The following is a 24867-nucleotide window of genomic DNA, read 5'->3' on the forward strand; positions in this document are numbered from 1 at the left end:
AGATGGGGATAAGATTCTTATGATTCAATAGTGAGTAATTGTTATCATGACTAATTGCGACTGTCACAATTGTAAAGGTAGAAGTTGTATAACAAAAATGAGAGAGCAGTTAATCTTACAGTCCAGAAACAAATGACCCTAGGACCATTAAGGGAGAAGAGCACAGTGGAATGCGGGACCTTATCCAGAGAAGCAGGGACATCAGAGATGGAGGCAGAGGGGGACATGGAGAGGGGGAGTGGCTGAGGGCTCTAGATTCATGGGAAGGGAGGGACTAAGAGATAGCGGTCAGGAGGCAGACTTGTAGAATGTGCCCTTTGGTGCTGTAAATTATTATATATACCCGAGTGGTTAAAAAAAAAAAAAAAAAAAAAGAGCTAAAGTGAACAGAGAGAAATACTGTTAACTGATGGCACATGGAGGGGATTGTAATCATTGTGATGAGACAAGTTGTGTGATTTGTTGAATGTAAAACTGATGATCTGCCCTCAATCCACAATAAAAACGTAAAGACAAAAAAAGAATGTGTAAAAAAAAAAAACAACAACAAAGAAACAAGTCCAGGGGCTGACTGTGGAATAGACCCTCAATTGCTCATATGAAAATTCAGGCAGAAGCTGAAGAAAATTAAAACAAGTCCATGAGAGCCAAAATTTGATCTTGAACATATCCAACATGAATTTAAAGACAATTTCAAGAACATACTTAATGCATTAGACACTAACGACTGAAGATGCGGAACGACACCAAGAAAATCATACATGAAGAAAGCAAAAAGTCATTAAAAAGAAAGGAAAAATAAAAATGGATGTCAAATGAGACTTTGAAACTTGCTCTAGAACATAAAAAACTAAAATGGCTGGAAAAAATTATGTAAAAGAGCTGAACAGAAAATTTCAAAGGGCAGTTCAACATGACAAAGTATTATAATGAAATGTGCAAAGACCTGGAGTTTAGTAAACCAGAAAAGAAAACGCATTCAACATTCCTGAAGCCTAAACAAGTGAAGAAAAAAAATCAAGCCTCAGGTTGCAATAGTGAAGGATTCTATGTGTAAAATATGGAGGGCATCCAAAGATGAATGGAATACACAGAGTCAATGTACCAAAATGAATTGGTCGATGTTTAGCCATTTCAAGAGGTAGCATATGATCAAGAATAGCTTTGTTTCTCACCAATGACTTCAGTACAACTTGTACTTCTTCCGTCAACACCATCGTTTCTTAATCTTTAATATCACATGTGAGTAAAATTTTGCTTAAGATTATTCAAATCTGATTCAGAAGAGGACTTGGAATGAGGCGTATCATTGCTGAAAGCAGAGAATACAAGAAAGATGTTTAACCATGTTTTATTGGTTATGCAAAGGTATTCAACTGTGTGGATCAGAACAAATTATGGATATTATTATGAAGAATGAGAATTCTTGAATACTTAATCATGCTCATGAGGAATTTCTACAGAGACCTGAGGACACTGTGTGGTTTAAATCAAGAAATGTGTGTCAGGATTGTATTTTTTCGCTATACTTATTCAATCTGTATGCTGAGCAAATAATCTGACAGACTGGACTATATTAAAAGGAACACTGCATCCGGATTGAAGGGAGGGCCATCAACAAAACAACCTGTGATATGCAGAAGATACAACCTTGCTTCCTGAAAAAGAAGAAAGTTTGAAGTACTTACTAAAGATGACATAGCCTTTAGTATGGATTACATCTCTATACAAATAAAGACAAACCCCTTTGCAACTGCACCACTAAGTGATACATGGAGAAATGATTAAGTAAAGTTGTCAAGGATTTCATTTTACTTGGATCCATAATCAATGCCCTAGGAACCAGCAGTCAATAAATCAAATGATATATTGATTTAGGCAAATTTACAGCAAAATACCTTTTTAAAGTATTAAAAGTAAAGATGAAAATTTGAGGAGTAGATTATCCCTAACTCAATTCATGGTATGTTCAATAGCCTCATATGTATGGACAAGGAACTCTGGTAGCAGAGTGTTAACGAGCTGGGCTGCTAACCTTAAGGCCAGCAGTTTGAAACTACCAGCCATTCCACCAGAGAAAGATGAGGTTTTCTGCTCCCATAAAGATTTACAGCCTCGGATACCTTATGCAGGGTTGCTATGAGTGGGAATCGACTCCATGGCACACCACCACTGTATGTATGGACAATGAATGAAGTAGACCAGCAAATTGATGAATTTGAATTATGGTGTGAAGAATATTGAATATTCCATGGCCTGCCAGAGAAATGAACAAATCTGTCATGAAATGTAGTCAGAATGCTCTGTAGAAATGAGGATGATGACACTTAAATCTCAGCTATTTGGACATGTCTGTGGAGGGACCAGTCTCTGGAGAAGGACATCATACTTGGTAAAGTTGTTGTTGTTGTTGTGAAGTGCCATCGAGTCAGTTCCAACCCATAGCGACCCTGTAGAGGGTTTCCAAGGAGCAGCTGGTGAACTTGAACCACTGACCTTGCAGTTCAAATGGCTTTGCAGTCTGGCGCATTAACCCACAGCACCACTATACTTGGTAAAGTAGAGAGCAATAAATAAGGAGGAAAACCCTCAAGAAGGTAAATACACAGTGGCCGCAATAATGAGCTCAAGCATAGGAGTGATTGTAAGTAGTGTTTGATTTTGTTGTATGAGATATAGTTGCTATGAGTCAGAACCTATTGTAGGGCACTCAACAACAGCAACAAAATAGTTTTAGATAAGATGATACCAGTGCTCATAACAACAATGTTTATTAATGCTATCTGAAAAAAAAATCATTTAACTTTCACTACTTAAAACAAGAATTTTGAAAGCATACACATATCACCCCTTGGAGAATATCGGGCTGATCACAGCACTTTTGAAAGTCTGTGTATATAATTTATACATTAAACTAGTCTTCACTCAGCCCAGAAAATGACAACTTGGTTGCTTCTGTGAAAGAAAAATATACACTCTAGAAAAAACACACTATACTGGAAGGGATTCCGTTTCAGTGTGAATCAGTTCTGATGTAAGTCAAACACCTCATTTTTTGTTTTTAGTTTTCATTATTATTGCTTTTTATTAGCAGCATCTTTAGAAATGCCATCTTAATTTGTCTTTGGGAGTTGGACACATTACATATGAATTTATAGATATATTTTAATCCATTAAAAATATACATCATAAAAATGTACTCCTATGATGAAGATGACATCTGCATTTTGTCAATTGTGAAATGTACTAGAGCACCTGGATTATCCCTGGGAATGTCGATAATTTTCTAGTCAGAAAACTAGTGAGAGTTGTTTCTAGAATCCTTTTCATTTTTTTGCTTCATGTATTAATATCTCACTGCTTCCCAAATCTAAAACTTTAGCAAAGTGACCAGCATTTGGATCCACATTTTAAAGCAACTTAAGCCCCTGCTTTAGTTTAGAAAACTAAATCTACAGAGCAATGTTTTGAACAGTAAATAATAAAATGGAATATCTGCCAGAGAACATCTGAGAATAACATTAGCAATTGATGTACTGCAACGTTGTATGTATTATATATTACTGATGATAAGATGTGCAAAAAAAATAGTTGGGAGTGTGGTTTGTGGTAAATGCTAAGGACATTCTGCTGTAAAATGGGAGGGAAGAGCACATTAAAAATTATTTTCAGGCCTCAAGGTCTTTGGAGAGATGATTGACTTAACTAATTTTGGAATATGTTTAAGGTTTATTCTTTGGCATTCTAAAGGCAGCATTTTGTTTCTATTATCTTTCCTCATTGCTCCATAGCCGCTGATTCTAAGCATCCTTTCCTTGACATGAACCTGACTTTTTGTAATTGGCAAATATTGTGAAAGTGTCACTAGAATGTGATTAGCATAGTCAGTGCTCCAGTTTGCTCTTCTGGTTTATGATTTTCCTTTCTTCTTTTTCTCCATTCCAAAAAATTCACTAACAATCTGCTATATACACATAATAAGAAGCTCTGGTAGTATAGTGGTTATGAGTTGGGCTGCTAACCTCAAGGTCAGCAGTTTGAAATTACTAGCCATTCCATGGGAGAAAGATGAGGCTTTGTGCTCCCGTAAAGAGTTACAGTCTTAGAAACCCTATATAGGGTCACTATGAATTGGCACATAACCACCACCACCACCACTGATGAAGACCAAAAACTACCGAAAACAAAAATCCTCACAACTGGACCAATAGATAACATCATGATAAATGGAGACAAGATTGAAGTTGTCAAAGATTTCATTTTGCTTGGATCCACTATCAACACTCAGGGAAGCAGCAGTCAAGAAATCAAAAGACATATTGCATTACACAAATCGGCTACAAAAGACTTCATTAAAGTGTTCAAGAGCAAAGATATCAGTTTGACAACTAGGATGCACCTGACCCAAACCGTGATATTTTCAATCATCTCATATGCATGTGAAAGCTAGACAAGGAATATGGAGACTGTAGAAGAATCGATATCTTTGAATTATGGTGCTGGAGAAGAATGTTAAAAGTCCCATGGACTGAAAGAAGAAATAAATCTGTCTTGGTAGAAGTGCAGTCAAAATGCTCCTTAGAAGCGAGGATGGCGAGACTTTGTGTCTCATATTTAAGACGTTATTAGAAGGGACTGGTCTCTGGAGAAGGACACCATGCCTGGTAAAGTGGAGAGTCAGTGAAATAAAGAAAGACCACCAAGGAGATGGATTGACACAGTGGCACCAACAATGATGTTGGGGTTTAGGCCTAGAAGGGAAAATCCTTCTGAGTATGTAGTTGCCAAGAAACTAAAAAACAAAACAACAACAACAACAAAACCAGGACCCAATCCAAGAGACATTAGTTTATTACAGAAAATAAAATAAATGGTTTGCCAACAGGAAACTTACTGACAAGAGACATGGACAGCTGTCTCCAGTGGCAGCCGGCTAGACAGTGAAGTTTTTCCGATCAAGGAGCATGGGCTACGGTCTTTCTATATCACTGGTATACAAGTTTAACATGTATTGGGGCGGCTAAGCGTGGTAGGCAGAACACGGTAAAAGTAGGAAAGCCACAAGGTGCAGGGCTGCCGGGCCCCTTCCTAGAGAACAAAGAGTGGGAAGAGGGGCTTTCATAACCAAAGCATGAGAACAAGGGGTTTCGGTATAGTTGCAAGAGGATGGGGCTGTCTGCTCCTTCCTCGCAAAGGTATCATGAGCTAGATGGAGAAAAGGGAAGGGGTAGGACATATGGTTTGAGTTGAATTAGTGTGCCCATTTTAGAGCACTTGCGTTCAAAAGTGATGATTGTGAGAATGATGTAGGACTAGGCAGTGTTGTGCATAGGGTTGTTAAGAGTGGGAACTGACTCAGGCACCTAGCAACAACATTATTTCACTAATGCATTATTTGGCTATTCATTAGTAACTTAACAAGAATGGGGAGGCAATGGAGAGAAAGGAGTGTATGGACTCAAATAGGTATATTTTGGATAAACGTTTCGGTGAGGAGATAAAGAGCTGTGTCCCCTAAAGTCTTTGTTTCTGAAAAATGGAGTCTTATAAAAAGAACTGTCTTTTGAATTTTAAATGAACACTAATAGCTCCAGTCCTGGTGTGGCGCTGTGGGTTAATGAGCCAGACTGCAAAGTTGTTTGAACTGCAAGGTTGGCGGTTCAAGCTCACCAGCTGCTCCTCAGAAACCCTATACAGGGTCGATATGGGCCAGAAAAGGAGCTCTGGTAGCGTAGTGGTTACGAATCGGGCTGTGAACTGCAAGGTCAGCAGTTCGAAACTACTAGCTGTTCCGTGGGAGAAAAATGAGGCTTTCTGCTCCTGTAAAGATTTATAGCCTCGGAAACCCTGTGCAGGGTCGCTATGAGTCGAAACCGACTCTATGGTACATGACAACAACAACAACAATGGTGTGAATCGACAGCACTTCACAACAACAACAGTTCCAGAAGGCCTGGTGGCCCTTTGTGTTAAGCAAGGTTGGCTGTTCAAACCCACCTGCAGCTCCCAGGAGAAAAATGAGGTTGCTTGCTCTTGCAAAGATTTAGTCTTAGAAACTCTATCTAGGGTAGCTGTAAACCGGAATTGACTCGATGGCAGTGATTTTTTGGGGGGACAAACAACTCCAGACAGTCTTCGAATTTAATTTTGGGAGCCATAGGCTTTAGAACCTTGCGTCTAAAACACCAAGGTTCTAAAAGCCAAGTGAAATTATATAAATCAATATTTTAATTAATTCAATCCAAAACAGATGTTTTCTTTCTTTTTTATTATTAAAACAAATACCACGGGGGTTTGTTTAATCACAATGTGGATGCAAGTTCAAAAGAAGTTTGGGGGCTGGTTTATTAGTGAACTTGAGTTAGTCATTTGATCAACATGGTTCTTCATTCTACAGAATCCCTTGGTGCTTCTGGGTGGAAAAACTTGACCATTGCTGTCAGATTTAAATTATAAAAATAAAGATGATTAAAAATTAGGTCCTCTTGAACTCGAGTCAAGCCAGTTCCTACTCTGTCAGCTGCCTTTTGAGTTCCTGGCAAGGATCGTGGAGAGGGAGTGATCCAAAGGTTCAAATTCTCTGCAGCAGCTCATTAAAACAATTTTCCATCGGTTGGGTTGGTGAGCTCTTGCTGCCTTAGAAAAATGTGGTTTGAAACAGGGTGTCTCTTATCTCTTTATAAAAACCTTTTTCCTCAAGGGCTTGAATTCTGGTACGGCGTTCACAATGCCAAACTGATTTTCGCTCTAAACCACCAGGGACCTTCCTTTCCCCTTCCCCCACAACTCTGAGGCTGTTTGAAACAAAACTAGGGTTAGGGAACTTGGGGGTTGGGAATGGTGCTGAGGGGGCGGGGTGGAAAGGCCGAAGCCAGTGATGCAGTGTGCAGCAGACTCCATTTCCTGAAGCCCTAGCAGGGGCTGCTCGCTGACCTCCCCTCCCCCGCCCTAGATCTTTGCACTTGCGCAGGAGGCCCCGTGCTGGAGAGGAGAGGGCGGGGACTAGACGTTGCGCCTGGGAGACTAGGAAGAGGGAAAAAGAGACCATAGACTTCCGCACCGGCCTAGAGCGGCCTTTAACGTGTAAGAGAGAGGAGGGCGGGCGGGGACCACCCTCAACTGGCCGCTGGCGGAATCATGGCGACCCGGAACCCCCCTCCCCAAGGTGAGCGGCCCGGGCTCGAAGTAGTATTGGGGAAGCGGCTTAGTTGCCGACCCTGCCCCGGAGCGACTCTTCCTCCCCTTCCCTAGGGTCTCTGGAACTGTGGTTTTTTTTTTTTTTTTTTGAGGCAGCCCCTTTGAGTATCCCCTCCGAGATACACTTCTCCGTCTCCTCTCTGGGGAGCGCGGGTGGAGAGCACGACCCTCGCCCCCACAGAGCCCACCCTTCATTTCCAGCCACTCATTTTTATCTTCAAGCGTTTTTTTTTGTTGTTGTTTTTAAATCTGACTGAAATTATTTCTTTGAAAGGACAAACCCTCCGCCGTCACCCACTGAAAATGGACCCTGCTTTGGCCCCGATCCTACTGAGATTCCCCCCCCCCCTTTTTTGGTGGGGGTGCGGTGGGGGTGACCCTTCATTACCCCGCAACTGTGACCTTTCTGGCTCCGTTCCCCGAGGCTGGCCGTTGGGCCTTTGTTGAGAGATGGGCAATATGATTTCTGAGCCCTTTCTTGAGGTCCTAGCAACACGCGTCAATTTACACCTGGACATTTTTAGCTGTAGGCCAAAAGTATCCGTGAACTGTAACATTAAACAATAATAATAAAATGGAGCATTTATGAGTTTCGATTGACTCTAAATTAATGTTTTTTTTTCTATTTTTGTGTTTTGAAGACTATGAAAGTGATGACGAGTCATATGAAGTGCTGGATTTAACTGAGTATGCAAGAAGACACCACTGGTGGAATCGAGTGTTTGGCCACAGTTCAGGACCTATAGTAGAAAAATACTCAGTAGCCACTCAGATTGTAATGGGTGGAGTGACTGGCTGGTGAGAAGAACTTTTTTTCTTTTTCATTTCATAAATAAAGAGCCTGACTGCTACCCATTTGTAGGTGGGCCAGACTGATTGTACACAGTCAGTGGGTTTGATGGGTTATCCTCGAAAAGCCCAGTTGTGAGGCCTTTCTCAGTGGTCTACATTCAGACTCACTGCTGGTTTTGGTGGTCGCCCTCCCTGTTCCCTCTCCACCCTTCCTTTGAGTCTCAAGTTCACCAAATGTGCATCTGATTCAGAGATGGGGGAACATATTTAAGAGTTAATTCTATGAAAATGATTTTTACTCATCAACCAACTGGAAAAATGGGTGAGAAACTCAACACTGTAGAACCGATCTCCTGAGTTGCCAGTGCTGTAGAGAACAGGCCTTTGCCTCACTAAAAATGAGTGAAGATGATATAGATGATTCTCTTCCTTCTTTTGTGGGCTGGTTCTGATCACACAAATGCTTTCAGAACGCTGCCGAGTGGTGATTCTGTTAAAGGAAGCTGACTGCTTACTTTCTAACATTGTGAAGTACATTAAGGGGGAGCAGTCACTAGGCATTAACCCAACCAGTTAACAATTCAGATCACAGATTACATACTTGCTGCTATTGATCTAATTTGGGTATTCCTGGAGTGAAAGATTAGACACATAACTAGGATTAGAAACAAGTCCAACCCTTTGTTTTGAAAATGCTCATGACCGTAGAGAATTTTTATAGTGGGGTGCTTAGCTGACAATCGTTTTTTTTCCCTTAAATTGTAAGTTACATTGATATGGCATTAATTTCAGTATTTATACTTGATAAGTATAAGATATATTTGATTTGCATTTTATATGCACTTAGAACAGTCACAAACTCCACCTTGTCTTTTTGTAAAAATGTCATGTGGGGAGATTCTGGAATGGAGAGGTGCAGCATGTATTCATTAAGTCTGCGTGTTAATGCTGCTGTGTGAAAGAAACCTCACAATTAGATGAGAGAGGTCTGTTCTTGGCTCTGGTCATTCAGACAGTTCTCCATAGATTGGTTGTACCTTGGTCTGCTAGTTTTGGGTCTGGCCCTCATATAAGCTTACAATTTGGTGTCATAGATGTTTGGTTAAAGTGAGTCAGGGCCTGAAGCCCAGTCTTAAAAAAAGAGATTAAGAAGTAATTGAGAAGTAGAATTGTCAAATTCTCTTGTTTATTTGTAGGCCTGATAATTGGCAGAAGTCTGCTGGGCGAGCCTAGAGACAGCAAGGGGGATTGTTGTTGTGTAGTACCGTCGAGTTGGTTCCGATCCATAGTGACCTTGTATAGGGTTTCCAAGGAGCAGCTGGTGAGCTTGAACTGATGACCTTGCAGTTCAAACAGCTTTGCAGTCTGGCTCATTAACCCACAGCGCCACACCAGGACTCCAAGGGGGATTAGTTGGTTCATTTTAGTGGCTAATGCTATGTGGATACACATGCTTGTGGAACAAGCTCTCCCGGATATTGTTGAGACCTGGCTGCTGTTTGCATCTTCCACTTCCTTTTCTGAGCACTTGATGCTGACTCCTCTTACTGAGGGACATGCTCTTTACATAGTAATACATACATTTGCATTATAGCCGGGCGCTAGCCCAGGAGCTGCAGTAGGGCTCTAATAGTATAAAATGGTTTGTTACAATGACAAGATTCAGTGTAAATTTTTGCAATTTTCCAAAGGTATGAAATTGATATAATAATAAATGTGGTGGTGGTGGTGGTGGTGAAGTGCCGTCATGTTAGTTCCAGCTATCCTGTATAGGATTCCCCAGGAGCAGCTGGTGGGTTTGAACCGCTAACCTTATACTTCAAACTGACCTTGTGGTTGAGTGCTTATCCTACAGCACCACACCAAAACTCTATTATAATACATTGTTGTTGTTGTTAGAGTCGGTTCCTACCAATAGCTACCCTGTATAGCGTTTCCGAAGAGCGGCTGGTGAGCTTGAACTGCCTACCTACTGGACTTTGCAATCCAGTGCATTAACCTTTTTTTTCATTAAGACAGTGCCACACAGCATACATTAAAAAATGAGAGGTTAATAGCCATTATCCTTAACAGTTAACAATTCAGAGCAATCCAGCCTATAGCTTGGAGTCCTGGTGTGGCATTGTAGTAAAAGCACTGGACTTCTAAACACAAGGTTGGAGGTTCAAACCCACCATCTGCTCCTTGGAAACCCTATGCGGGCTTGCTGTGAGTCAGAACCAACGTAATAGCGCTTAACATTAGCACCAGCTGTAGGTTTTGGAGCCTAGTAAGATAAAACTGACATCAAGATGGGTGGCTGCTAGGAGAGACGAGGGTGGGAAGAGCAGTTAGAGTGGTCTGGAGGCACGGTAATAGACACCTGACCAGTATTAGCCCTTGACATCAAGGAAAGGAAATGGCCCAATCATGTTATAAAGTAAGCAAAACGTGGCAGTCAGCTGGCCCAAGGAGAGGATGAAGAAGGCTTAGTCTGCGATGCATCTGAGGTTGTGTGCCTGGAAAATGGTGCTGGCACTTCAACATTGAGACCTTATCAACAGTTGGTTTTGTTGGTTTAGGGCATTTTGAATGTGGGGTTCTGAGTGCTAGAAAAATCAAAAATATAATTGGAAAATGTCCTTTGGGAAGACTAGACTTCAAAATTTGTGATTCTTTTGCACAGTATTATGTGCCATTGAGTTGATTCCTACCCATAACTACCCTGTAGGACAAAGCAGAAGTGACCCATGGGGTTTCATAGGCTGTAGTCTTTATGGGAATAGACCATCACGTCTTTTCTCCCACAAAGCCACGGGTGGGTTTGAACCACCAACCTTTAGGTGAGTAGCTGAGCACTTAACCATTGCACCACCAGGGCTTCTTTTGCACTGTTGTTGTTGTTAATTGCCGTCGAGTTGGTTCTGACCCTTAGCTAACCTGTATAGGGTTTCAGAGGAGCAGCTGGTGAGCTTGAACCACTGACTTTGCAGTTCAAACGGCTTTACAGTCTGGTGCATTAACCCACAGCGTCACACCAGGACTCCTTGCTCTTTAGGGATCTGGAATATTAAAGGGAATGTTTGAGTTCACTGAAGGAGAGATTTAACCATTAAAGAAGTATGGGAACTGACATTCTTTTACAGAATAGATGAGACAAAATAGGTTAAATGTGTGGGAAAGATGAGCTGAAGTATAAAGGTGGAACTCTAGATGGACCTTACAGATCAGGAAAACTTTAGCTAGGCAGAGCTAGCCAGAAACCCCTAGATTCAGGGAGATTACTAGCTTGATGAAAGCTAGTTAGGTTGGAACCGAGTTGGGTAGAGTGGAGGTTGACCCAAGTGTGGAGTATCTTGACTTTAAAAAAAAACAAAAGAAAACATTTTTATTATGGTAAATTTCAGCTTAAAGATAAATAGAAGGAAGATAAAATAGAAGGAAGATAACTCCCTGAGTACCCATCATCCAGTTTCAGTAGCCAGTCTTCTTTCTTCTTAATCCTCCTCTTCTTTCTATTCCTTATTTTAAAGCAAATTATGTGTTTTTGACTTAACTGAAAGGAAACAGTAAGGGTTTCTGAGTAGGTGGAGGACATGAGCAAAAAAAAAAAAAAGAAAAATCGGATGATACTAAGATTATCTCGGACTCCTGGTGTGGTGCTGGAGGATCAACACTGGACTGCAAACCACGTGGTTGGCTATTCAAACCCACCAGCTTCTCAGAAACCCTATACAGGGTCTCTGTGAGTCAGAACTGACTCTGTGGCACTTTAACAACAACAAAGATTTTCTTAGGAATAGGAAAGCAGTGGAAACTAGCAGAGGGGAAAGTGTTTAGTACATTGATCATTCTCATCTTTTGTCATTTCTTTCATTAAAGGTGTGCTGGATTTTTGTTCCAGAAAGTTGGAAAACTTGCAGCAACTGCCGTAGGTGGTGGCTTTCTTCTCCTTCAGGTATGTCAGAGCTGCTTGTCTCTGCTCACATAGATAGCCCTGTGAAACTAAGGCAATGCTAGCCATTTCATTTCTGTGTATTTTAATTGAAGGTGGTGTTTTTCTCTCAGGCTTATGGGAACACTAAAATGAGTTTTGAAAGTTTGCATCTGTCATGAAAGACAATTATGTCTAGATTTTTAAAGTATAGTTTGCTTCTAACTATTCAAACGACAGCTTAAAATTGTCTTCTTAATAGCTGCTTAATTTCCTTTGTGGGAGAAAGATGAGGCTGTCTGTTCCCATTTAAGATTTATAGTCTTAGAAACCCTATATAGGGTCCGAAATTGACTTAATGGCAGTGGATTTGTTTTGTTTTTGTTTTACTTTCCTTTATATTATTGTTAAGTGCTGTTAAGTCAGTTCCAACGCATAGTGACCCTATATTGGGTTCTGAGGAGCAGCTGGTGAGCTTGAACTGCTGACCTTACAGTTCAAACGCCTTTGCAGTCCGGTGCATTAACCCATAGCGCCATGCCAGGACTTCTTTATATTATTGCCTAACCAAATATCCTGTGAAGCATTTCCCTGGCAAAATAAGCTTTTCATCAATATAATGATGAAACCCATTCATACTGACCATTTTTAAAACATATATTTAAAATTAACAACACTCAGTATATATAATTTAAAAAGTCCGTTTCTTTCCCATTTTCTAGACATGTAGTTTCTTCCACATAAGAAACTGCTATTAGCAATTCTAACATGACTTTTAAAATCAGGGACCCATAATAATATAGAAAGTGATAGATTGGATTTTAAAATAACCCATAATCCTATTTCTGAGACAGGCGGACTTTGAAATTTTGCGATTTTTAAAATTTTTTAATGTTCCTTTAGATAAGGTCTAAAAATGCTTTGCCTTTACAGGATGTCTGCCATTCATGTCTGTTTGGCATATATTTTTCCAGAATGTCTTTCCTTGAGGATCAAATATCAGAAATCCCCAAATTGAAAATACCTGAGAACGAGAGTAACTCAGTAACAAATTTTTTACCACCTTTATCATGTTTAAAGATAAATTTAAATTAAAATCTTAATGATTTTCCAGTAACTTAGTATTGAGTGTTTTCAAGTAGATATTAATTACATCATTGTCTTAAAATAGATCGTGTTGTTGTTGTTAAGTGCTGTCCACTTAGTTCTGACTCATAGTGATCCTGTAAAAGGTTTCCAAGGAGTGGCTGGTGGGTTTGAACTGCCAACCTTGTGGTTAGCAGTCATTTGCTTATCCTACAGTGCCACACCAGAACTCCAAATAGTCAGTGGTATATTTAAAATTTCTTTTTTAGTTTTTCAGTGTTATATGCACATAATTCAGAGGGTCAAGTAAGATAAGCATAGGTCTGCTAACCACATGTTTAGTGGTTTAAATCTACTAGCTGCTCCTTGGAAACCCTATACAGGGTCATTGAGTCAGAACCCACTTGACAGCACTAAACAACAACAACATCTTTCTTCCCACCCCCGTCTTCCCCCTCCTTTGAGGCAACCACTTTCAACTCTTAGCAGATAGGTTCTAAGGTATGTATCCCCTTTTTTCTAAACAAGTTGAGTATGTCTTGATCTTTCCATTTTAGGCATTAATTGTTGGCTTCTCATTATAGAATGTGAGAATTTAATTTCTGTTTGCTGAACTGCTCTGCTCTACCCATACCCTCCTGTCTCTTCAGTATTCCTCACACACATGCAAGTTTCTGTTCCCCTGCATCATCCTAATATTGTTCTCTCATAATTGTGGAGCTCATGGAGCTTCTTGAATCTGTAAATTCATGTCTTTATAACCATGTTTAGAAAGGGTTTGGCCATTATTTCTTTAAATATTTTTCTTCCCCATTCTTGCTCTCCTTTTGAACATGACTTCAGAGTCACATTGTTGTTGTTAAGTGCCGTTGAGTCAATTCCGACCCATAGCGACCCTGTATAGGGTTTCCAAGGAGCAGCTGGTGAGCTTGAACCACTGACCTTGCAGTTCAAACAATTTTACATTAACGCATTAGCCCACAGCACCATACCAGGTCTCCTAGGTTCAACATTTTGGTAATGTCCTATAGGCCTCTGAGGTTTTGTTGTTCTTTGTTTAAGTCTTTTCAGATTGCCTAATTTCTATTTATCTAGCTTCAAGTTCACTGAATCTTTCCTTTGTTAGCTGCTTTCTGCCATTTAGCCAACCCAGTGAATTTATTTCAGATATTTTATTTTCCACTTAGAATTTCCATTTCGTTCTTTTCATGTTTTTCTGTTTCTCTGGTGAGATATCTAGGTTTTTTTCCCACTGTTTTAAAGCATAGCTGTTTTAAAGTCCAATGTCTGAGCTGTGCCAGGTTTGATGCCTGTTGATTTTCTTCCTCTTGAGAAGAGTAGGTTACATCCCCCTGGCTTACCATACATTGGAGTTCTGGTATGATGCTGTAGGACTGCTAACCACATCTTATATTGGTCCCTTTCTATAAGTTTCCAAGTTACAAGTCCCCTTCAAATCTGTTCCCCCAAGCCCCAACCCCCTGTTTAAAAAAAATAAAAACAACCTTTGGCACGCTTATGCTTTAACCAGGATTTGTAATTACTATCTGCAGAGAGTCAGTGTGTTTGGAATATACTCTGACGTACTGGAATTGGAATTTCACTGCCAACAACAGAGTGTAGATCCATGGGTCTGCAAACTTCTTAAAAGGTGGTGGTTATGTACTGTGGAGTTGGTTCCGACTCATGGCAACTCTGTACAGGGTATCCAAGGCTGTAAATCTTTACGGGAGCAGAAAGCCTCATCTTTCTCCCGCGGAATGGCTGGTAGTTTCAAACTGCTGACCTTGAGGTTAGCAGCTCAACTAGGCTTGCAAGCCATATATCAACGTAGTGATTGTAGCATGCAAGCAGCCATAGCCATAATACATGGGCGCATCAAGAAAAAATGGACTTTGTCCATGAAGTTTGTGAAGCACCTGGTATGTAAATAAATGGGTATTGTTGTGTTTCAGTAAAATATTATTTGCAAAAACAGGCCGCTGGCCTGCAGACTATAGTTTGCTAACCCCTGATTTTGGTTATTATGAATATAAATGTTATTTGTCACTGAGCCACGTCAAAACTCTTTGCTAATAAAATACTGTGTTTTGGTTGGCTTTGTTTTTAATGTTTATTGTAGTAGAGTACCATCAAGTCAAGTCAGTTCTGACTCATAGCAACTCTGTAAAGGGTTTCGGAAGAGTACTATTGGATTTGAACTGCCGACCTTTTGGTTAGCAGTCTAGTGCTTATCCTCATTTTTAATGTGTACGTCACTAACTCAATTTCAAACTTTTTACCTATCTAAATCTCTTCTCAGTGCGGTCATATGCATCAAATAGTCTATAAGTTTAGTTTCCTTCACAAACTTGCTCCCAGAGTCTTATGTTCAGCTTGTTTTTTAGGCCTGGTGTACAGGTGTTTTGGAGCCCTAGTGGCACAGTGGCTAAAGCACTCGGCTACTAACGAAAAGACCAGTAGCTGGAACCCACCAGCCTCTCTGCAGGAGAAAGATGTGTCAGTCTGCTTCTGTAAAGAGTGACAGCCTTGAGGCACTTCTACTCTGTCTAATAGGGGCACTGTGAGTCGGAATAGACTTGAAAGTAGTGGGTTTGATGTGTTTTTGTTAAGTGTCATGGAGTCTGTTCCCACTCATAGCAACTCTGTAAATCTTTGCGGAAGCAGAAAACCTCATCTTTCTCCCATGGAATGGCTCGTGTCCTGGAACCACCAACCTTGTGGTTCGCAGTCCAGTGCTTATCCTACAGAGTACAGCTGCTCTTCTGGGATGTTCCTTCAATACCATCCTGGGGTTACCTTTTTCCTGTATCTTGTATGTGTCTTCCATATATTCTTTTCTTTTGGTGGGACACATCCTCTAGTAACTTTCTGAGAAATTAAGCTTGGGAAGTGTTGTTTTGAGACTTAGCATGTTTGAAATTTTTATTTTATGCTCACGTATGTCTAGGTATTTCTTCATTGTCTTCAGATTTCTAGTGGTGCTGTTAAGTCTAAAATAATTCTAATTTATGAACCTTTCTATTTTTTCCTTCTCTCAGTAAACATTTATAAGCTTTTCTATTTTTCCCTAGTGGTTTGATTTTTCACAGTGATGTGCTTTGCCATGGTCTCTTTTTATCTACTGTGCTGGAAACTCAATGGGCCCTCAGTGGAGATGTTTGTCTTTCAGTGTTGGTATAGTCTCTTGATACTTATTTAGTAAAGATTTCCTTTTCTTTGTTTTTTCTCAGCTTTTTCTTTGTAGTTCCTAATTATATGGATCTCCTGGATTGATTGTCTAATTTCCTTATCTTTTCTTTCTGTCTTTTTGGTTTACTTTCTGGATTATTTCTTCAGTGTCATCTCCTAACTCTTATTTTTTTCATTTCTGTTACCATGTTTTCTGTTCACTAGCTTTTTGTTGTTTGTTTGTTCTTTTAATGTTACCTTAGCATCTTTTTAAAATTGTTGTTTTTAACAGCTTGTGGTTGGTTGGTTGGTTGGTTGGTTATGTGCCATGGAGTTGGTGCCGACTCATAGGGACTCTGTATAGGGTTTCCAAGGCTATAAATCTTTACGGGAGCAGAAAGCTTCATCTTTCTCCCACGTAACAGCTGGTGCTTTTGAACTGCTGACCTTGAAGTTAGCAGCCCGACTCATAACCACTACTCTACTAGAGCTCCCGTTTAAACAGCTTTATTGAGGTATTTATTTTTTAGACTTCTTATTCTGAATTAAATGAAAATTTACAGACAAGATCATCAGTTTTACATTCAACAAATCATGCACTTTGTTTCATCTCAGTGATTGCAGTCTTTTCCATGCAGAAACAATTGTCCTGTTTTCCTCCCTGTGCTTCCTATTTCCATTCAACCCACCTTCCCATCCTTTCTCAACTTTGTCCTTAGGTGCATGTTGCCCCTTTGATTTTGAATGGTTGATCGTTCCATTGTGAGCATGCCTTACTAGTGTGGTTTTCTCCACTATATACCTATCTACTGCTTGGCTGAAAATTGGGCCATGAGGGTGAGTTCTTTCCAGACCTGAAGGGTGGTCCAGAGCCACAGTCTCAGGTTCCTCCTCTCTCTTTTTGACCAGTAAGTCCGGTCTTTTTTTTTTTTAAAGTAATTTGAAGTTTTGTTCTACATTTTCTACTACTCTATCTGGGACCCTTTCACAGTAGTTGGTAGTGGCAGCTGGGCACTATCGATCTCTTCTGATCTCAAGAGTTGTGGAGAATGATTTTCACATGTTCAATTAGTTTGTTGGACTAATTGATTCCAAGCCTCTTCAATTCTCATCACTATTTTCTTCTGCACATGGAGAGACTAATAGCTACACCTTACATGGCCTCTCATGAATGTTTAAGATCCCCAGGCGCTGTTCACCAAAGTAGAATGTGGAACACTGTCTTGGTGGAATATGTTATGCCAATTGACCATGGTGAGACGATGGTCCTGAGCCCCCAGGCCCAGCAACTCACTGTCTGAAGATGTTTGGTAATATCTAAATGAGGTATAATTTAAATGAATTTTTAATAGGAGATTGGAAAGGTGGCATGGATTATGTGTGACTTGTCCCCTCCCAGCTTCTAACTTCAACCAATGCAATAATTAGAAGAAAATCCCTTCAATGAGACTTTTATTATTGTTGTTAGGTACCATCGAGTCGGTACCGACCCATAGCGACCTTATGCACAGCAGAACGAAACATCGCCCAATCCTGGGCCAACCTCACTACTGTTGCCATGCTTGAGTCCATCGATGCTGCCACTTGGCCAGTCCATCTCGTTGGGGGTCTTCCTCTTTTTCTCTGACCCTCTACCTTACCAAACATGATATCCTTCTCCAGTGACTGGTCCCTCCTGACCATATGTCTGAAGTATGAGAGACGAAGTTTGGCCATCTTGGCCTCCAAGGAGCACTCTGGCTGCACTTCTTCCAAAACGGATCTATTGGTTCTTTTGACAGCCCATGGCACTTTCAATATTCTCCTCCAACACCATAACTCAAAAACATCAATTCTTCTACAGTCTTCCTTATTCACTGTTGAGCTTTTGCATGCATATGAGGTTACTGAAATACCATGGCTTGGATCAGGCACACCTTAGTTCTCAAGCTGACATCTTTGCTACTTTAAAAAGATCTTGTGCAGCAGATTTGCCTAATGCAATATGTCATTTGATTTCTTGACTGCTGCTTCCATGAGTGTTGATAATTGATCCAAGAAGAATGAAGTCCTTGACAACGTCAATCTTTTATCCATTGATAAGAATGCTGTTTATTGGTACATTGGTGAGGATTTTTGTTTTCTTTACATTGAGATGTAATCCATATCGAAGGCTGTGCTCTTCGATCTTCATCAGTAAATGTTTTAAGTCCTCTTCACTTTCAGCAAGCAAGGTTGTATCATCTGCATATCGCAGGTTGTTAATGAGTCTTCCTTCAATCCTGATGCCACGTTTTTCTTCATAGAACACAGCTTCTCGGATGATTTGCTCAGCATATGGGTTGAATAAGTATGGTGAAAGAATACAACCGTGTCTCACACCTTTTTAAATTTTAAACCATTCAGTGTTCCCATGTTCTGTTCAAACAACTTCTTCATGGTTCAGGTACAGATTCCTCATGAGCACAATTAAGTGTTCCAGAATACTCATACTTCGCAATGTTGTCCATAGCTTAGAGATAGATTATTTTCTGAAGCACTAGTATCTTTGAAAGTCATTTTGTCTGTCTGTAGATCTGTGATGTTGATGAGAGATGTTGTAGTTGAAATGTGGTCTCTAATTTGAATTGAGAATAGAGGGTTCTTAGCACTGGCAGAGGTTGAAAGTTGTCTTTAATCACTGGATGCTACAATGATACGATTTCCTTAATGGCCTTCAGGTTCAGTATTGATCTAGTCAGTGGTTTGCCCTGCATGAAATTCTTAGCATCTACATAACATGTTCATCTATGCAGTTAATTTTTTCAGTTTTACAAACACTACAGTGAACAGCTATTTACATACACTCTCTTGAGGCAAAGTAAATGCACATATTTTAGCCTTTTGAGTGTTCAGTAGCCTTCCAGAAAGGATACATTAATTACAATCCCACCAGCCCTTTATGAAAGTTCCTGCCAACGTGTCCCCCTTTCCATACTGTACGTTTTAGGGGGAAGTCACTATGTATGCACTGTTCACACTTGAGAAGAAGTTACACTCCACATCCTTAAGGGCAGAGTCTAGACAAATTATTTTAGAAATCTTCTGCATGGGATATTTATTTTTTCTCTATTAATTTTTTTCAATCATTTATTATCAGTATTGACTCAGATAATTTATACTTTGGTTTATAATCCAGTGTTACTTTATTGTGTTGCCTAAATTGTTCTAGATTTTGCCATTGGGAGTTCTTTTACATGTGCATTATCGTTTTTCATCTTTGGGAACATAAATGATCTAGGGTTTTTGGCGGGTGGGGGGATAACTTTCTTTTAAATTTTTTTCTCCCTCCAAAATCTGTGTTCCTCTAAATTTTTAATTCTTTTTTTTTTTTTTTTTCTTCTTTCTGTTTCTTTGTTTGCTTTGGTCTTTCTCATGGTATAGGCATTCCTTGATGTATGATGTTGTTGCTAAGTGCTGTCGAGTCGGTTCTAGCTAATAGTGACCTGTAGACCCTGTATAAGGTTTCCCACGAGCAACTGGTGCATTTGAACTATCAGTCTTGTGATTTAAACGGTGCTTATCCTACAGCGCCACACCAGGACTCCTGATGCCTGATATCTGCTCATATTTAACAATAGGGCACTCAAAGCTGATGGAAAGCTCTAAATGTGTGGATGGGGCTTTTTCTTCTCTGGGAAATCTGACCAACCCAACAAGTAAAAAGATCTAAAGATGTGAATTTGGAGTTTCCCTCAATGAAACTGCCCAGTTAGATCACCATGTAGTGAGACTTACAAGCAGCAGTTCATCAGACATGGGTTTGATGAATAACACTTGAGAGCCTGGTGTTATTTTTGACTTGTAGACCTTTATTCTAATGATACCTCTTTACCTAAAACCATGAACTGCTTTAGCTGTCTAAAAAAGTTCATGTTCAAAAGTAGTTGGTACCTTGCCCACCCATTCACTCTCAACCCAGATCAGCTGGTATGCATTTCCCTGTAATTTCTTAGGTGTAAGTTCTAGGTCAACAAGACTGAGTTGAGCCCTGTGTGGTTAGTTCTTGAGACGGTATTAGATGATGGATCAGATTGGTGGTCTTGGGTCATCTTTGTTTTGGCATGTGCTGCTTAGTTTGGATGCTTCTCCTTTCTTTCAGTTTAATGAGATTTTCCTCCAAGAAAAGATAGCAGTGAACTTCTCAAGAAAACTTCTTCAAGTATGGTTTGTTGTTGTTGTTAAAGTGCTGTTGAGTTGATTCTGACCCATAGCGACCCTGTGTACGGTTTCCAAGGAGCAGCTGGTGAGTTTGAACCACTGACTTTCAAGTATGGTAGTTCACTTCAATATCAGACAGATCACCCGCTCATTAAAGGCCTTTGGGAATTAAGTTATTTGAGATAATCTAGCACAGTCACATTGTTGCTGAGTTATTTGAGCCGCATTAAATACAGCTTTGGAGAGTTAGTGTGTTTTCACAGTCTTTATTCACTCATTCGTTTCCTAACATTCTGGACTCTAGGAACATTGAGATTCACAATCCGCCGGGAGAGTTAGGTAATCGCAAACAAACATAACGACAAGGTCAATGTTGAGGTGTGTGGGTGTATGTGTATAGTGTTGGAGATGCTATGACTGCTTGGAGATGTCAGAAGGAGAGCCCAGAGAGGCATTGACATCAAAAGCATCTCCATGTTTTTATGGTCCCAGCTACTGTTTTGACATTTTACCCAAAAGCATACATACAGGGTTCTTGATACTACACAAAATAGCTTAGCTAACCCGAGATATATTACTTTTCTTTGACAAAAGCGTATGTTAGAAATCTATTTATGAATTGTATATAGATTGCTGTTTGTGAGAATTTCGTAATCTGCCATTAAATGACTTCCTTTTTTCATTTGCTAGGAGAAGATAAGGAATGTATTTAAAGATATTTTGATTATTCATCATCAGTATAACTCATGGCATAAGGATTAACTTTTAAAAAATTAATTTAAAATGTCTTGAAAATAACAATTGAGTTGAGGATTGCTGATGACTGGTGGCATAGATAATATTTTGGGGGTTTTTTCTCACCAAAAATTAAACCAAACATACATAAAATCTTTGCACTCAACAAACTTTGGATTGAATAAGAAGATAGACTGAGCAAAAAGTTAAACTCTTCAAAAGCTTCAAAGAAATCAACTGGTTTACTCACTTAGTAAAAGTAAGTAATAAGTCTTTATAATTTATGTGTAGAAAAGCCTCCTTTCTCTAAGGCTTGTCATCACCCCATGCTCGTGGTCCAAATTGCTTGCCAAATACTGTCAGAAAAAGCTTACACTTTGCATTTGATTTGATCACCCCTCTGTTTTGCTGAAGTTTGAATTTGAAGTGATAGTGAGTGAACATAGGCAGCAAGGTAGACAAATTCTTCTTTGGAGTCATTCACAGAGAATATGAAACCAAATATTTTTATTATCTGAAGTATTTTGTGTATGATTAAAAGTCAGTGATACAGGAGTGCTGGTGTGGCACTGGATTAATGCGCTGGGTTGCAAAGTCGGTTTGAACTGCAAGGTAGGTGGTTCAAGCTCACCAGTCATTCCTTGAAAACCCTACACTGGGTCACTATGGGTTCTAACCGATTTGATGTCACTTAACACCAACAGCAAAAGTGATACATTAAAAGATTATAAAGGATAAGTGTGTTACAAGTGATTTATAATGATATATATGGCTTAATTCTGTACTACACATGTGATTATCTTTTGATTTTATTATTTTGGGGGCCTAACTTGCTATGGAGTCCTGGTGTGCTGCTGTGGGTTAATGTACCAGACTGCAAAGCCATTTGAACTGCAAAGTCGGTGGTTCAAACTCACCAGCTGCTCCTGGGAAACCCTATACAGGGTCGCTATGGGTCGGAATCGACTCAACTGCACTTAATAACAACAACAATAATAACTTACTATGGAGTCCTGGTGTGGTGCTGTGGGTTAATGTGCTAGACTGCAAAGCCATTTGAACTGCAAGGTCAGTGGTTCCAGCTTACCAGCTGCTCCTCGGAAACCCTATACAGGGTCGCTATGGGTCGGAATTGACTCGACAACACTTAACAACAGCAACAACAACAACTTACTTGTGATATTCCGTTCAGATATTTCAGGCAGTTTTGCTGTTGTTAGGTACTGTTGTGTCGGTAGTGACTCATAGCGACTTTACGAACAACAGTCTGAAACATTGACCGGTCCTGTGCCAATCTTATAATCGTTGTTACGCTTAAACCCATTGCTGCAACCACTGTGTCAATCCATCTCTTTGGGAGTCTTCCTCTTTATCGCTGACCCTCTATTTTACCATGTGTGATGTCATTCTCCATGGACTGGTCCTTCCTGATAATATATTCAAAGTATGAGAGATGAAGTCTGGCCATCCTGGCTTCTAAAGAGCATTCTGGCTATACTTCTTCCAACACAGATTTGGTTTTTCTTCTGGAAGTCCGTGGCACTTTTAATATTCTCCTCCAACACCATAACTCAAATGCATCGAGTTTTCTACGGTCTTACTTACTCATTGTCCAACATTCACAAGCATATGAGACTACTGAAAATATCATGGTTTGAGTCAGATGCACCTTAGTCCTCAAACTGACATCTTTGCTCTTGAATACTTTAAAGAGGTCTTGTGCAGCAGATTTGCCTAATACAATACATCCTTTGATTTCTTGATTGCTGCTTTCATGAGTGTTAATGGTTGATACAAGCAAAATGAAATTTTTGACCACTTCAGTCTTCTCTCCATTTATCTTGATATTTATTGGTCCAGTTGTGAGGATTGTTGTTTTCTTTGCACTGAGATGCAACCCATACCAAAGGCTGTGGTCTTTGGTTTTCATCAGTAAGTATTTTAATTCCTCTTTTCTTTAAGCAAGCAAGATTGTGTCATCTGCGTATCGCAGATTGTTAATGAGTCTTTCTCCAATCCTGATGCCATATTCTTCTTGTTGACTGTCTTCTCAAGCTGCCCTTTGAAAATTTCTGTTCAGCTCTTTATATCTTCTCATTTCTTCCATTTGCTTTAGCATCTCTATGCTGGAGAGCAAGTTTCAGTGTCTCTTCTGACATCCATTTTGTCTTTTCCTTCTTTCTTATCTTAATGACCTTTTGCTTTCTTTCTGTATGATGTTCTTGTTGTCATACCACAACTCTTAAGGTGTTCGGTCATTAGTTTCTAATTCATCAAATCTGTTCTTGAGATGATCTCTATATTCAGGTGGGATATGTTCAAGGTTATATTTTGACTCTTGTGGACTTGTTTCAGTTTTCTTCAGCTTCAGCCCCCTGAACTTGCATATGAGCAGTTGGCCTGTTCCATAACTTCTGCATGGCCTTGTTTTAGCTGCTGATATGGAGCTTTTCCACTATCTGTTTCCACAGATGTAGTCAATTTGATTTCTGTATATTCTATCTTATGAGGTCCATGTGTTTAGTCACCTTTTATGTTGTTTAAAATAAATATTTGCAATTAAGAAGTTATTGGTCTTGCAAAATTCTGTCATGTGACCTCCAGCATCGTTCCTATCAAGGCCATATTTTCCAACTGCTGATCCTTTTTGTTTCCAACCTTTGCCTTCCAATCACCAGTAATTATCACTGATGATATGGAGCTTTTCCATCGTCTCTTTGTACAGATGTAGTCAGTTTGATTTCTTTGTATTCCATCTGGTGAGGTCCATGTGTATAGTTGTCTCTTATGCTGTCTAAAGAAGGTATTTGAAATGAACAAATCATTGATTTTTTGCAGAATTCTATCATGTGTTCTCCAGCATCATTTGTATCACCAAGGCCATATTTTCCAACTACTGATCCTTCCTCTTTGCTCCCAACCTTTGCATTTCAATCACCAGTAATGATCAATACATCTTGATTGCATGTTTGATTGATTTCAGATTGAAGAAGTTGGTAGAATTCTTCTATTTCATCCTCACTGCCTTTAGTGGTTGGTGCATAAATTTGAATAATAGTGATATTAACTGGGCTTCCCTGTAGGCGCATGGATATTATCTTATCACAGACAGTGTTGTACCTCATGACTGATCTGGATATGTTCTTTTGGACGATGAATGCAACACCATTCCTCGTCAATTTGTCATTTCCGGCATTATAAACCATGTAGTTGTCAGATTCAAAATGACCAAAACCAGTCCATTTCAGCTCACTAATGCCTAAGATATCAATGTTTATGCGTTCTATTTCATTGTTGACAACTTCCAGTTTTCCCAGATTCATACTTCGTACATTCCATGTTCTGATTTTCAGTGCATGTTTACAGCTGTATCTCTTCATTTTGAGTTGTGCCCCATCAGCAAATGAAGGTCCCACGGGCTTTTCTCCCACAGGCATTACTCCATTTGCGTTATCACAGTCAACTCTACTTTGAGGAGGCAGCCCTTCCCCAGTTGCATTTTGAGTGCCTTCCAACCTGAAGGACTCATTTTCCGGCATTATATCTGACAGTGTTTCTGTGCTATTCATAAGGTTTTCAGTAACTAAATTTTCAGAAGTAGTTCATCACTCCTTCTTCCAAGACCAAAAGAGTTGTGGGATGACATCAAGAGCAGCATACATGAAGAAAGCAAAAAGTCATTTTTGAAGACAAGAAAGAGGGAAAAGGTAAAAAATGGATGTCAGAAGAGCAAATGGAAGAAATTAGGAGGTGTAAGAGCTGAACAGAAAATTTCAAAGATCAGCTTGAGAAGA

General features: G+C 39.8%; 1 protein-coding gene across 1 annotated transcript in view; it reads left to right on the forward strand.

Moving 5' to 3' along the window:
- The first annotated feature begins 7137 nt into the window (after nt 1-7137).
- The window catches only part of LOC102840594 (FUN14 domain-containing protein 1-like), a 33214-nt gene continuing 15484 nt past the window's right edge, over nt 7138-24867 (forward strand). Inside the window, exons 1-3 of the mRNA XM_006864253.1 lie at nt 7138-7165; nt 7839-7995; nt 11851-11926. Of these exons, the coding sequence (XP_006864315.1) occupies nt 7138-7165; nt 7839-7995; nt 11851-11926 (261 nt within the window). The remainder of the gene's footprint in view (nt 7166-7838; nt 7996-11850; nt 11927-24867) is intronic.

Source organism: Chrysochloris asiatica, unplaced genomic scaffold (genome assembly GCF_000296735.1).
Source record: "Chrysochloris asiatica unplaced genomic scaffold, ChrAsi1.0 scaffold00062, whole genome shotgun sequence".
Classification (NCBI taxonomy): Eukaryota; Metazoa; Chordata; class Mammalia; order Afrosoricida; family Chrysochloridae; genus Chrysochloris; species Chrysochloris asiatica.